The 14,412-nt window shown below is 39.3% G+C and overlaps 1 protein-coding gene across 1 annotated transcript; it reads left to right on the top strand.

Annotated features, from left to right (window-relative positions):
• The first annotated feature begins 12,546 nt into the window (after positions 1-12,546).
• On the top strand, positions 12,547-14,318 carry Smp_044770 (hypothetical protein). The gene is made up of 2 exons (XM_018795600.1): positions 12,547-12,743; positions 12,779-14,318. Exons 1-2 carry the CDS (start codon positions 12,580-12,582, stop codon positions 13,242-13,244), a joined length of 630 nt encoding a protein of 209 aa, XP_018649896.1. The 5' UTR covers positions 12,547-12,579; the 3' UTR covers positions 13,245-14,318.
• Positions 14,319-14,412: the final 94 nt, after the last annotated feature.

The following is a 14,412-nucleotide window of genomic DNA, read 5'->3' as shown; positions in this document are numbered from 1 at the left end:
AATACAAACACAATCAGACTTGTGATATTTAAATGACAAGAAAGATAACGAAACAAAGCGAAAAAACAAGCAAACAAAATTTCAAAGGTTCTACTACATATTACCGTCAATTAGATGGATATCGGACCTTGTTTGGAGATATCATTGGTAATCACACTGAAATAACAAGCAAACAACTGGGTGAAACATGCGGGAATCATGAGCAAAGAATGATTGTTGTGTCTTGCTCAAGGTCTTCGCTAATTTGTTATGACCTTACAAATTAAACAAGGACGTAACTCGTGTGAGTTATCCACAAATAGAAATACGACTTCTCCGACCTTAACACAATGACAATCAAGGACGTCCAATCAGTATGAGTAATCTCGCGTCCTTATTGGCCCTTAATCCGCCTAGCCCGTCCGCTTGAGTCCAGAACATCAATGACAGCTTCAGCTATGCGAATCTATGCGAATCGCTTATTTCAAGCATACTTTGTTTATATACCAGACAGACAGGCCACATCACACCATAAAATAGAAAATAATATTTGTACAAAATCAAGCCAAATGTGGCTGTGAGCGTGAGAGACAATAGTCAATAAACTGAGTATAGTTTAGGAACAGTAAATCGTATAATAATAATCAATAGGTCAAAATGAAGCTTATAATAAGATGAATATAGATATACATAATCTAGTCACTGAATAATTATACAATAAGAATATATATAGAATAATCGTCCATTAATAGGTCCTGGCAGTTACCCGTACTTATGTCTTCTCCAGGAGATAACAGAAGGATTCAGATTGTCTTCCATGACAAAAGACCAGATATGTGCGTCGTGTTTATCTGTAGCCTGCATTCACCTGAGGATGATGATATCCGAACAAGAATCCCAAGCAAACTTGAACATTGTCCTGTCAATAACCTACTGAAAGTGTCTGGCAAATGCAGCATTTTAATGGACTTGAAACATGATTCCTCGATGATAGGGAACAGTAGCCGAGTTTAACGTGTAAATGCAGTCGAGCGAGACGATTCACAAGGTTCCAGCGCGCTAAATTATCGCATTAACAGAGATGGGCCACTATCTTCATGTTCGTGGGAAAGAATAAGGAAAACAAAAATGAAATATGTACTTACGTTAATAGGCATGTGTGCAAAACAGAATAACAATAAATGATAATATGTGCATGGCAAAATATATAGACGAAATAGTGGTTTGTTTATACAGTTAGATTGAATGGTAGAATATGAGTTTGTACAGTGGTAGTTTAGAGTGATTCGGCGAAAGTCTTAATAAGCTAGGAAGAACAATCATCCAATATCAAGTTGTATGGGTCATATATATGTGATGAATACAAATTGAATCTGAAAAAGTTAAGTTTAGTGAAGTATAAGACATTGTGTTTTTAACTACAAATCTTGGACTGTTGGGAATACAACTTGTGTAGAAGACAAGGAGAGGGAAAAAAACAAGAGGACACCCAATATGTCAAGTGACCAGTTACAATAACAACAGTGGTAATAATAATGACAGTGATAATAAATATGAACGTAGGCGGACTTTGGGTACCTACATAAAAAGCATTTAACAAACACATGAAATCTCAAAAGTTCTGCCTTGTTTAACACACAATTAAATATATATATCGGACCTTATTCGTGTGAATCGTTGGTAATCACACAGATATTTAATAAGTGACATAAACCGCCTTCTGAAAAAATGGTCGTCAAGAGGACTTTTGGGCTAGGTTATAGTTTTGCTTCAACAGAGACTAGTCTCACATGGTGACGTAGCGTACGTTTGTGTAGGTCCTCGGAATCGAGTTGGGGGATGAAATAATAAAGTGCGAAGGGGTGGATGCCGAAGAGTAAGAAATACCATCTAGAAGACGTTATATAAGGACAGGGTGGGGTTTTTGCTTGAACTAATGATTCTTTTCGACTCAATGCATGCCCGATTCTGAGTTATAAATACAATACACTCGTTTGCGTTCGCCTGGATCTGTTTGGTTTAAATTGAGCTATTTTGGGGATTCTTAGTTAGTATATTATTATTATTATTATTCACAAACACCTTATGAGTACATAAGTGCTGTGAAGAAACCATTTCGGGTTTCTTCAAAAAATGCAATAATACACAATTTTCAATAATGTTAGCATTACATATGCCATGTTTGAGAAAGGAAGGGAAAGGAAAATAAAATAATAATAATAGAATAGTAATAATAATAGTAATAATAAATCAGGTTCTGCGTAATTGGCAAGAATTTTGAATTGAGTTTGAAGGAGGAAAGGAAGAAACTAAGGAAATAGAAATAAAGGAGACGTGGAATACATAAATATCTTAACGCAGAACAAGAATAAACAACTATGTATGTATAGCAAAAACGAGTAATAAAAACAAAATAAAACAGAATAAATTAATAAGTAAATAACTTATTATTGCGGTAAGATATGACGTTAGAATAAATGTTTGTGCGTGTACAGTCATAGTTTTGGGTGATGCTATGAAAGTCTCAATTAAGTGCAAAAGATAATCAGTGTGTATGAGGTGTATATACATAGTAAGGATAAAACGAGTCTGATAAGTTGAATTCAGCGTAACACAAGTTATTGTCTTAATCCAAAGCTTCGTCATCTTAAGAATAATATTTATTTAGAAGGAAAAAAAGAGAGAAAAGAAATGAACACATAGTGAAAGGGTTCAACCATGATCATAATATTGTAATGGTTATAGACTTTTGAGATAAACGAATAATTTAAAATAATAATAATAACAACAATAGTAACAATAATAATAAACCTTTACTGCACTCGGATAAATACGTGTAGATTTATGTAACAGTATACAGAGTGAAACCGGGTATTAGTATAAACATTAGTGCAATAATAATAATAATTTAGAATGATGCTGTAATAGTCACAATTAATTGCAAAGGATAATTTAAATATAAATTTCTATGTGTTATATATATATGTATGTTGTGGAGATTATAAAAAAAATCTGAGAATTTATTTGTCTAAGTGTAACATAGGGTTTTTTGTTTTTAATTGTAGACTATGGATGTTAAGAAATAAAATATGTTTAGAAGAACAAGAAGAGATGAAAAGAATATCTAATGTGTCGAGAGGCCAATAATGATAATAATAACAGTAATAATTCAAATACCTCTAATCATCACACAAAGCTTGGTCTAATGGGCCTCATCGAGAGAGGTTCTCACTGGAGTCGTTGACATCTTTGATGGTAATCCGTTTTGTCGGAATACCCAAAAATAGCTTGAGTGAATCCATTTTGAACATCTTCAGTTTACATCGAGTCAGCATGTTTGCAATTGCCGTAAACTAGAATACCATTGTTAAGGATGAACGTAATACCTTTATATATAATAATAATCTCGATTCGATGTTGTCGAAATGTATGAATATTAATCTTGTGAGCTCTTTACTTTGAATACTTGTGATGCCATGTGCTCAGAAAGGTCCAAACTGTAGCAATACCTCAAACCCAAGTCACGAACAGTATTGAGGAACTTCATTATTTGCTTTTGTAGAGCCACATTTAAGTCAAAGCTACAGTCAAAATAAATAAATCCACTTTTGTCAACGTTCAGTGACGGATTCCGCGACAAAGCCCACTCGCATTACTTGTTTATGTTTTCACAGATTACTGATGAAATGTAGATTTCTTCGGTAAGAGACGAGTATGTATGAATCACTTTTAGATCATCAGCAAAAAGGGAGAGTGTGCCGTGTTAAAAGAGTGAGAACAAGTCATTGGTGGAAAGGAGAAAGAGTAGTGTACCGGTCACAATTCACTTCATAACCACATTGCTTATATTCATAAGCTTAGAGTAACCAGATTCAAAGAGAACGATTGGGTTACGGTCTGCCAAAAAAACATTTGCACCAGGACTAAACGGGACTCCGTTTGTCAGACGAATGAATCTTTAAGAAGTCGTATGAGACATTGACGAAGGCCTTAATAAAATCGGGGCATAGAGTTATCGCTGACTGACTAACATCTCTTCTCTGCATAATTTGATCTAAAAGTTCTAAGCGCGATGTGGAGCATGAACTTTTAGTCATAAACCCAAGTTGAGATCAGCTAGTCAGGCTTGTCAAGGGTAAAAGTGACAATAACTGTTTGTGGGTGATTTTTTCCATGATTCCTGATAGCACGGGTGTCAAGTCAGTGAACCTACAGTTAGAAATATTACTACGTTACACAGCTTTAAATGTGGTGGTGACGAGTGATGTTTCCCATTTAGATGGATGGGCCCCATAGTCGGTGGACAGGTTGAACAGCTTTAGAAAGAATAATGGGATTTCTCTACCACTGCATCTCATGAATGATGCAGAAATGCTATCTGACCGCCCCGATCACAAATGATAAGATGTAAAAATTTGGGGTGCACTAATAATGGTTTTGGATTTTGTGTTGTAGCATTCCGAGAAATGGAGGCTGAACTGTCCACAACTAGTGTCAGGGTTGTCTACAATGCTGCCATCAACTGTGAGGAATCTGAATGTATTTCGAGAATCTGATTTCACACAGGATGTGAAAGGTCGAAGTATTGGTAAATCTGGGTTTTTATTACCGAAAGCTTTATTCTCCATAGTCATAAGATACTTGCGTTGAGACGAACCATTTCTGTAACCAAATTAAGTATGCTCTAAAGCACATATACGTCATGGTGCTTATGGCCACGACACTTTAATTTTTTCAGCATTTTCTTGAAAGTTTTTTAAGTATTTTGGCCTCTATAAATATTATAACTGACATGGTCATCAACTGGAGTAATGCAGTCAGCCCAATATGTCAGATTGTGGTATAAGTCTGAAAACACAGTGTCAGTGTTATTTGCAGTTAAGTAAGATTACCGTGTTAGACATTTAATAGGAGTACGGTGTGATTCCGTGTTTGTTGATTAAACTACCTGCACTGGTACACTGTTGCAGCTTTAGAGTTCGAGGGTGTAGTGTCTGAAGAACAACAAATACCCAGTAAGACTCTGTGATCACTCATAAAATGTTCATGACCAACAGACACTGAGGTGAGGTCGATGTTGATTGAATATATGTATTAAATCAAGCATATCATTCCACTTAGTTGGCTTCCGAACTTATTGGAATCAGCTAAAAAGTTTTATTGTTTTAACTATCCTTCCATATAGTCCTGGTACCGAAGTCGAATTCCACGTAATGTTCGGCAGATAAATCACCCCCCGATGATTTTAAGCGTATGCGATCGGTGCGAGACAATGAAAAAATGTTTTTCAACGATTTGTCAGAGCAGGTATTTGCATGAGGTGGTCTACATATGCATCATGCCGGTTGATAATTTTGCTATCCACAATTTACAGTAAGTAAATTTCAGTCATTTATTGCATTAAGACGTTCATTCCCAAATTTGCACGCCTGAATGTTCTAACGAACAAAGATAATTGTTCCGCCTCCTATCCCATAACGTCTATTAGATATAAAGAAAACATAGTTAGTTGCGTTCAAGGAGTGTTGAGACATGGATGGTTGTCACCACGTTTTGGTAATAGGTATAATGCTTGGGCTAACAAAGAGTAAAAGGGTTTAAATATGAATAATATTATTGGAGTGAGAATAGGCATAGAATAAGAGAATCAGAAACTGAGAGCAGTTACAAAGGAACAGGCTAGAGCATAGGCATCATTACCAAGGTTTGGCTTGATAATTTCAAATAAATTGAACATTTGGAAGATTGTCATAAATAAATTAATATATTTGTAATATCGAAGTGAGTAGAAAAATTAAATTTCCCGACGTCTCGTGGCTCAGTGTAAGCCACTCCTTTTTAGAGAATAGGTAGCAGTTTCGTTAATACTTGTGGAATTGGTTAAGGTCAGAATTGTTTTGCCGGGGAGGGGGTAGTTTCAGCAATTTTGTCATCATTTGTAATACATCTAGGTATCATTTTTCTTGAAGGAAGTGGAAGCAGACGTAAACAAACATGTGAGCTTCCATCCCTAATTTTAATGGTACCGAAGTTTTTGTTGACCAGTGACTACAACTCCACTCGTGACCCTTCTAGGATTGTTGCCAGTCTCGAGCACGGAAGAGAAAGGGGGGTTGAGCTTAGGGTCAGAGACCTCATACTGTAGAAGACAATCTTACCAAAAAGTACCAGAGAAAACAATTAAAAGCATTTAAATTCTTGCCTGAGGGTTGAAGGATCTTTTTGCACAAGGATTACGACGCTTCGTGGAGCAGGCAGAAACTCTTCTGAAACAACGAGATCAGTGCTCTTTCTTACGACCAGAGCAACAAATTATATGGTCACATAGAATGTTCAGACAGTGTGAAAGACCAGAAGGACCGGACAGATAGCTACGGAAACAAGGAGAGATAACTTGTTGGGGGTCGGAACAAGTAGGATATTTTGAACTGAAGCTGGACAGAAAAGGATAGATTCAGGAGAGATGTTTCTGTACTCTGTTCGCCAAAAAGAAAAAGGCCACTCGCGCACAAGGAGTTGAGCTGATGTTGCGTAAAGAATCACGTAATGTACCTACAGGATGTGGATCCCATGGATTCATAATCCTCAAAACATTTCAAAGAATGTTATCCAGTGTTATGCACTCACAATGACAGCAGTGGTGACGATAAACATCAGTTCTACGAGTGGTTGCAGCCAATCACGGAGATTTGTCAGGAAAGGTAACTGAACATCATGATATAAGACCTGAACGCTAAAATCGGAATTACAACACCGGATATGAAGATATCATGGAACGATATGCACTAAAAAAGGAATGAGAATGGTGTGAGATTTGCAAATTGATGTACCTTCAACAAAATGGCTATGGGTGTCATGATTATCCGCTAAAAATGTAAACATATAGCTACATGGCATCACCGCATAGCACTAAGGGAAATTAAGTAGATCGTACTAGTATCTCTAAAACATTCAGGACAATAGATGTGAGAACCAGGATGGGAACCGACGCAGTTTGAGATCACCACCTGGTTGTGAACAAAATAAAACTTGGCGATCAAATAAGCACTAAGATCATGTTGCTGTAACGGTTATCATTATAAGGAATGGAACTCTATCGGAAACCCGGGCAGGGTTCACATAAGAAAAACAAGAAAATAGCAATTAACAACTGCGGAACAAAAGCATTGTGAGCCAGAGGACAAACATAATGTATTGAAGCAAATATGGGAGAGAAGATGAGCGTTAGAGCAGACAAGGCGAAATACAAAGGCGACCCAGCAATTACAAAGAAAGAAGCGTCAAGGGGAGGCAATATGTGATGGCTGTTTGATGCAACAAAGAATTTGGCACGCAAATATGGTAAAAAAAGCGACCAGTAGAGGACAAAGTATGTCTGGGATCCACGAACAGCAAAGAACTTCTGAACAGATCAGCCCCACCGAACCCAACGGACATCGGAGAAGTACACACAAACATTCCTGTAAATGTCACTCCATCAACTATAGAGGAAACCAGGGTGGCCACAGGACAAATCAAGAGTGGGAAGGCATCAGGACCCGACAATATACCAGCCGAAGCATTAAAGTCAGACATAGAAGTGATCGCAAACATGCCCCACGTTCTATTCAGGAAGATTTGGGAGAAAGAACTAGTGCCGACAGACTAGAGAGAGGGATATCTCATGAGGATGCAAAATAAAGGAGATCTCAGCACATGTGAAAACTACAGAGATGTAACACTACCATCGGTACCAGGACAAGTTTTCCACAACGTGTTGTTGAACCGGATGAAAGATTCAGTAGACGTCTGGTTTCCAGATCAGCAGACCGGATTCTGTAAGGATCGGTCGCGCATAGACCAAATTGCGACACTATGGGTCAATGTTGAACAATCGATTGAATGGGGCTCGTCACTATGCAATAACTTCCTTGACTACAAAAAAGTATTTAACAGTGTGGATAGGAGAACATTATGGAAACTTCTCCGACACTATGGAGTACCTGAGAAAATCGTCAAGATCATCCGAAATTCATACAACGGACTGCACTGAAAAGTGGTGGATGAATGATATCTGACAGACGCGTTTCAAGTGAGGACCGGAGTCAGACAAGGTTGCTTACTCTTTTCCTTTCTCTTTATTCTGGTGATTGGCTGGATTGTGAAGACCTCCACATCTGAGGGAAAGCACGGAATACAATGGACAGATTGCATGCGACTAGACGATTTGAACTTCATAGATGACCTGGCCTTTCTATCCGATACACATCAACAAATGCAGGTCTAGACAAACAGTATAGCAGCAGTTTCTGCGTTAGTAGGCCTCAACATACACAGGGGAAACCTCAAGATCCTGAAGCATAATACGGAACTAACCCAATCACGCTTGATAGAGAAGTTCTGGAAGGGGTGAAAACTTTCATGTAACTAGACACCATCATTGATGAAAGACAAGGATCAGACTCAGATGTAAAGACAAGGATAGGCAAATCAAGGACAGCATTACTACGGTTGAAGAACGTGTGGAACTCAAAACAATTGTCAGTCAACATCAAAGTCAGAATCTTGGATACGAACGTCAAGATGGTTCTATTGTACGGAGCTGAAACTTGGAGAACTACTACAACCATCATTAAGAAGTCCAAGTATTTATAAATAATCGTCTACTGGAGATACTTAGTTTCTTTAACCCATTACCATCGGCAAGAGTCTACTATGCTTGAATACAAATCAGCTTACTTCTGAAGGTGAAACTGAGAAAATCCTAAGAAGCTTGATATTCAATTTCCTTTTAACGGACAGCCTAAGTTTACTTCATTTCATCCATTGGCACTTACATATATCATACCGAGATTACGAAACAATAATTTGACCGCATATGTTAGTAGACATATACGTCACCGTTTATTTTTACCAGAAGTTCATGTTTTTCTATACCCTTTCATGAGTAATCAACCAGAGCAGTTAGTTAAGCGTAGGATATTACTGTGATTTTTCATGCCTTTAGATATTTTAAAATGGAGACAAACTAAAGTCACGTGTATTAACAACAGGAATCCGATGAACGTGGTTAATCCTTTTCTACTAAGTTTAGATAAATATCTAGCTTCCTCTTGAACAAGTTCCTGAAGCTACAAACACTACTTCTCAAAATGGTAAGTTGCGGGATTTGATGAAGCTTTGAAAAAACTGTTTCACTGACAGTTTGTTTCTTGTTGGCTCTTTATTTCGTTTGTCTTCTCCTTTTGGTCATCCCTACTTAGTTTTAATGAAATGAGTGTACATTAGATACAAAATTATTTTGTGGAATTCGGCACAACAAAACTAAATTATTTGTTAATCTGAGTTAAGAAAATGTAGAGAGATCTAAATTTTCGAACCCATTTGTAAATGGAATGCCATAAAGTCCCGGAATCTAGGGTGTAAACTATATATTTTAGCTGCCTGCGAAACTGGTGTTTGTCGCCTGAGTTCACTATTGTTGTTTGAATCTCACGAAAAAAGGGTACATTGTGTAGAGCCTATAGAGGATAATAACGGTTGCAGTTGCCGTAATGTGGTTGTTGTCTTGAGATTCGGTATGCTCTGGGCTAACGACTTCTATCTAGAGGTTACCGGCCAGATGACTAATAGGGGGGGAGTTATGAAATCCATTAACAAACTGGTTTAAAAACAATCGTAAGACAGATATTTTCCAGATGCTACCCGACAGAATATTTTATTCTAGATGGAATGTAGCTCGTTTAACATGCCGTACTGATTTATTTTTTATGAGACTAAAGAGATTAATCGGAAACTAAGAAGTCATTATATCTCTTAAGCAACCGGCTATATTTCCTTCACGCTGAAATTCACACAAATTGTGATTCCTTCTTAAAATTCAATGACTAACACATGCGCGCGCCTTCCGAACAGGAAGTTTATTCCTGACGTGATTTGCATTTCTGAAACTTTTGCTGTGTTCTTACGCAACAAAAGTACCATTTCTGATCTAAAGAATCTATTCTGAGCTATACTTTATGTAGATTGCTTTTTTTGAGTTCCACCCAACTTAATAGTTAACTGTAGTTTTTCCTCAGCCTACTATCAGTTTTTTAGTTTTTCACGTAAAGACTGGTTTTAGCTTATCGTAACCCGTTTTTGACCACTTTTGCCCGTTTTTGTGTAGTGTGTTTCTTTTAATAGTCCTAGACTTACTGCCTGTATTTATAGGACAGTTTACATAAATAGCCATGAAAAATTCATGCAAAAGACCTGGTTGCCGTTTTGCGGTTACATCTGGCATACAGTGTGACAACTGCAAAGGTTGGTTCCACGAAGCGTGCACAGATCCAACAGCAACAGCCTATAGCAGACTCAGCAAGTTGGATCGTAGGTGGGTATGTGTTATATGCAACACGGATAATGTAGCTTTGTTGAGTAACATCAATTCCCTACTGACAGGTCTGAAGTACAAGTTGTCTAAAAACTTGGTGAATGATAGTAATACAACTGGTAGCAAAGAAGGAACACGCAGTGTAAATAAGAAGAGGGATATCGACAGGTCTACTATCGATGGTGCAGGTAAAAGTACTAGTGATGACATGATGAAACTCAGCACCATCCTAACGCCGACGGTAATTGACTCCCTCAGTAAACTTGCGTCTCCCAGCTCAGAGTCCATGAATGAAACAGTGGTTCCCCCAAACCCCGTAGGTGGTCAGACCCACGTTAACAGGTTTAAAAAGGACCAGGCGTCACCCTCTAAGCTGAACATCCAAAATATTGTACGGAAATCAATTGGTGACTTGGCCGTAAAGTCTATCCCCAAGAATGTCCGCCCGGTCATCAAGGTGCCTAGGAATCGAAAACGCGCTTTGACCATTCAACAACAAGGTGCCTAACCTGGACGCACTGAAAAACCTGGGAAATCAATAACGGTTCATGATGACCCCGCGAGTTTTTCCGCGAAAGAAACACCATTGTGCAAGGTGTACCGAAAAACACAGCCCCTGGTCAAACAAACTCCGATATCTGGGAATGGAAATTCATCAAGCAATCCTTGAAGATCAAAAACACACTGACTCAACACGTGACGAGACTAGCCAAGAAGGACGAAGATTCTAGACCCCGGCTAATGAAGACAACTTTCACATCCTCCCATATAGCGGCTACAACTCTGGAAACATTTCGTGCCAACAGGCGTTGATTGCCAACTGGAATCCATATGCATCCAGATAGGCCACAGGACACCAGGATCAAACACAAAGGCAAGTTGGAGTTGACAATTCCACTTGTGGACTGTCTTCATTATAAAAAAAACGTGTGATGGGCAGGAACTACCAACTCGGAAATTTTTGTATAGGTAGGCTACCTGTCCACTCACATAAGGCTCATACAGACAAACAGGAAGAAGCTCATGCATTTCAAATTGAAGGCTTAAACTGTTTATACATGAACGCCGCGATTTTACCAAATAAAATGAATGAGCTACGTGAACTTAACAATGCTAGTAATACTCATCTGACAGGAATATCTGAAACTTGGATATCTTCTCATTTTACGGACTAGTAGCTAGTAATACCTGATATGTCTTTGTTTCGCAACGACAGAAAAACAGGAATGGGGGTGTAGTATCCTGATACATACGATCATGTCTGGAGGTACACCAAGTTTATAACCAAAATTTTATCAATCTTGATGAATCCGTTTGGTGCTCAGTGAGATTGTCTACCACATCGAGGTGTCTAATTGGGGTCATCTACAAGAAGCCCACTGCTGACATCGAGTATGATGATCGGATGCTGGAAGGACTAACCCGCTCTACGCGTCTCGGATTCACTCATATCCTGGTTCCAGGGGACTTCAATCTCCTTAGAATCAACTTTGCAGAACATACCTACATTCGAGGTGAAAACTGAAGCTCGGTTCTTCAACCTCATTGAGGATCTGGGATTATTCGAAAGTGTGAAGTTGGAAACTCGTTGGAGAAACAGTCATATACCGTCGCGCTTAGACTGGGTATTTATAAATGAAGAATGCCTAGTCGACGACCCCTCAATTCTGGCTCCCTTGGGGAAAAGCGATCACGCCGTCTTATCCTTCAGTTTTGTCAGCAAAACCGATATCCCACCAACTACAGGCGCTGGAATTTCGAACGGCTAAATGTGCCAGTTTTACAAGACTATCTACAACAGGTGGATTGAAATGTTCAGCATCACCTCGAAGTGGATGCTCATAAGGATTTCTTACTTCACACGCTCCTCTGTGCTATTAAACATTCAGTTCCTCAAACAGTCCCCACAAGCTACGAGCAACCTACGGTCATCATCAGGAAGGGTCACTCTTGCATAACCAACCTGATGACTGAGGGGGACAGATGGACAAGCATCCTTCATCTTCAGTAGAAGTAGTCCATCTGCGACATGTTGCAGACTATAGTTACAACTTAGGAAACTCCCCTCTAGAAGTATTCCTTGTCGATAAAGATTTAGGAGTGTTGGTATCCTACGACTTGACATGGAAGCACGTTAAGCGAAAGCTTTTTCTATTCCGTCCACAACCATTTGACTTCAACACTGGACCCATTGGAACCCACCATACTTATTTGGCGGGAAGCGTTGTGATTTTTGTTGCATAGTGATGTGGAGTCCTGTTGTTGTCACCGTTGGAGGGTTACCTTGTCCTAGTGATAGGGTAGCTTTGGTTCGAAAGTCGCTGCCTTACCCAGAACCCTCCACTATTCTGTCACACAGGAAGCGAGCTAGGTTGGATAATCTTACCGAGGAGGAGAAAATCATCCGGAGGTACAGTTATTTCCTTAGTTTGTTAATTGTTGCAGAAAAATACTTAACCGGGAGGCAGCTCAGAAAGCACGTGATCGCAGAAAAGATTTGATGGAGAGTATGGAGGAAAATCTAGCTTATCTCCGTTGGGAAAATGATTACCTGAAATCCTCAAACCGAATGCTCCGCCTTAAGTTTGTTGAACAAGAGCAAAAATTCCAAGCACTGCAAGAAAAACTAAGTGGTATTATCAGACATGTGGAGAAGTTTTCTGGAAGTCAGATTGAGCCACCAGAGTCAGCTGAACTCCTCCCTCTGCAGAAGGGAGTGGCTCTCTGTCTGTCCGTTCTACTCTTCCTCCACCTCTACAATGGCCTGGAGAATGCGTCCAAAACTCCAGTCTCGAGGATGTGCCTGAAGATATATCATCAACTTTGTTTGATGCTCAAACCGTCGAAGTCTCATCTCAAGATGTGTCTGAAACCAAACAGTCTGGAGACAGCAATTGCTCTGACGACCTGATTCCATATTCTCCATGCTTATACGATAGTATCTTAAACAGTCTACAAGATGACCACATAGAAGACATTCCTGGATTAACAGATGCTTACAATTCGGAAGAAAGCCTGGATGAACTCTTAGATGTTTTAAAGTGTGACGCGTGTGATGATTTATCCACAGGAATTCTCTCTTAACATTTTTCAGACCCCGTGATCTTGTCACTTAAATCCTTGGCTATAGTGGCGTTGTACATATGACTTTATCAATTTACTTATTTATCTCATTGTCTTCACTCTAAATCTATCGTTTTAATTTTGATAACTTAGTGCTTGGGATTTACCCGATAAAACAATGCGGTCCTAAGAAGTGGAGAGATGTCCGTCGCTTTATTATTCGCTAGTGCAATATTAGTCGCACGTACTTGGTAACGCATGCTTTGGTTTTGTCCACAAATTGTACTGCCAGTTGTATCTAGGTTTCGTAATGCCTTACCAGGTGCGTCCAAGAAACTAATTACATACGAATTTTCAGAATGTCATGCTTGGGCGACTGTGATTCGATAACTAGGAGCCAGACAGTTATTCTCGGGAGGATAGTCTCCACTGAAAAGAGGACTGACATGTTGGTATTTATTACCAACTATTCTGGTATGTTGTCTTGCGAGCTAACTTGATGTTTACGAGACGTCCTGTATTGTAAGGATTTGGTGCCGAGTCTAGTTGGGATGTGTGAGATCCCAACTTGTGATGCGTGGTAAAACATTCGGTGACGTCACTGACATTTCATAATGTTGGCCTAGGGTGCTAGTAAAGTCGCGCGTTTAGTGGACTTATCCAGATTTGTTATGGGGAGTTAGGATGATAATATATTTAGGGTCCTGATTTAGTGTGTACGGGACGTTGGTTGTCTGTCCTGGCCACTGACCACGTTAGACCCCGTTGCCGGCTGTTTTCGAGCCTGATGGTTGCAGTCCGCTGGTCAACTACTTAATGGGCAAGATGGAGTGGGGTGCTGACTAAGCGTGTCATACTTGTTCTAGTCGTCAGTGAAAGTTGAAGTAAGACTGGCCGTTTCCAGTATTGAGGTTGGGCTCCGTCTGTGGGGGGGGGGGGGTCGGGTTGTGACGTTTCGACTCCAATCCGCCTGGCGGGTATCACTCTTCGAGTACCTGTTAGAGTGACACAGCTTG

This window comes from Schistosoma mansoni, chromosome 2 (assembly GCF_000237925.1).
Source record: "Schistosoma mansoni strain Puerto Rico chromosome 2, complete genome".
NCBI classification, from domain to species: Eukaryota; Metazoa; Platyhelminthes; class Trematoda; order Strigeidida; family Schistosomatidae; genus Schistosoma; species Schistosoma mansoni.
The sequence above is the reverse complement of the archived record's forward strand: the minus strand, read 5'-3'. Positions and strand labels throughout refer to the sequence as shown.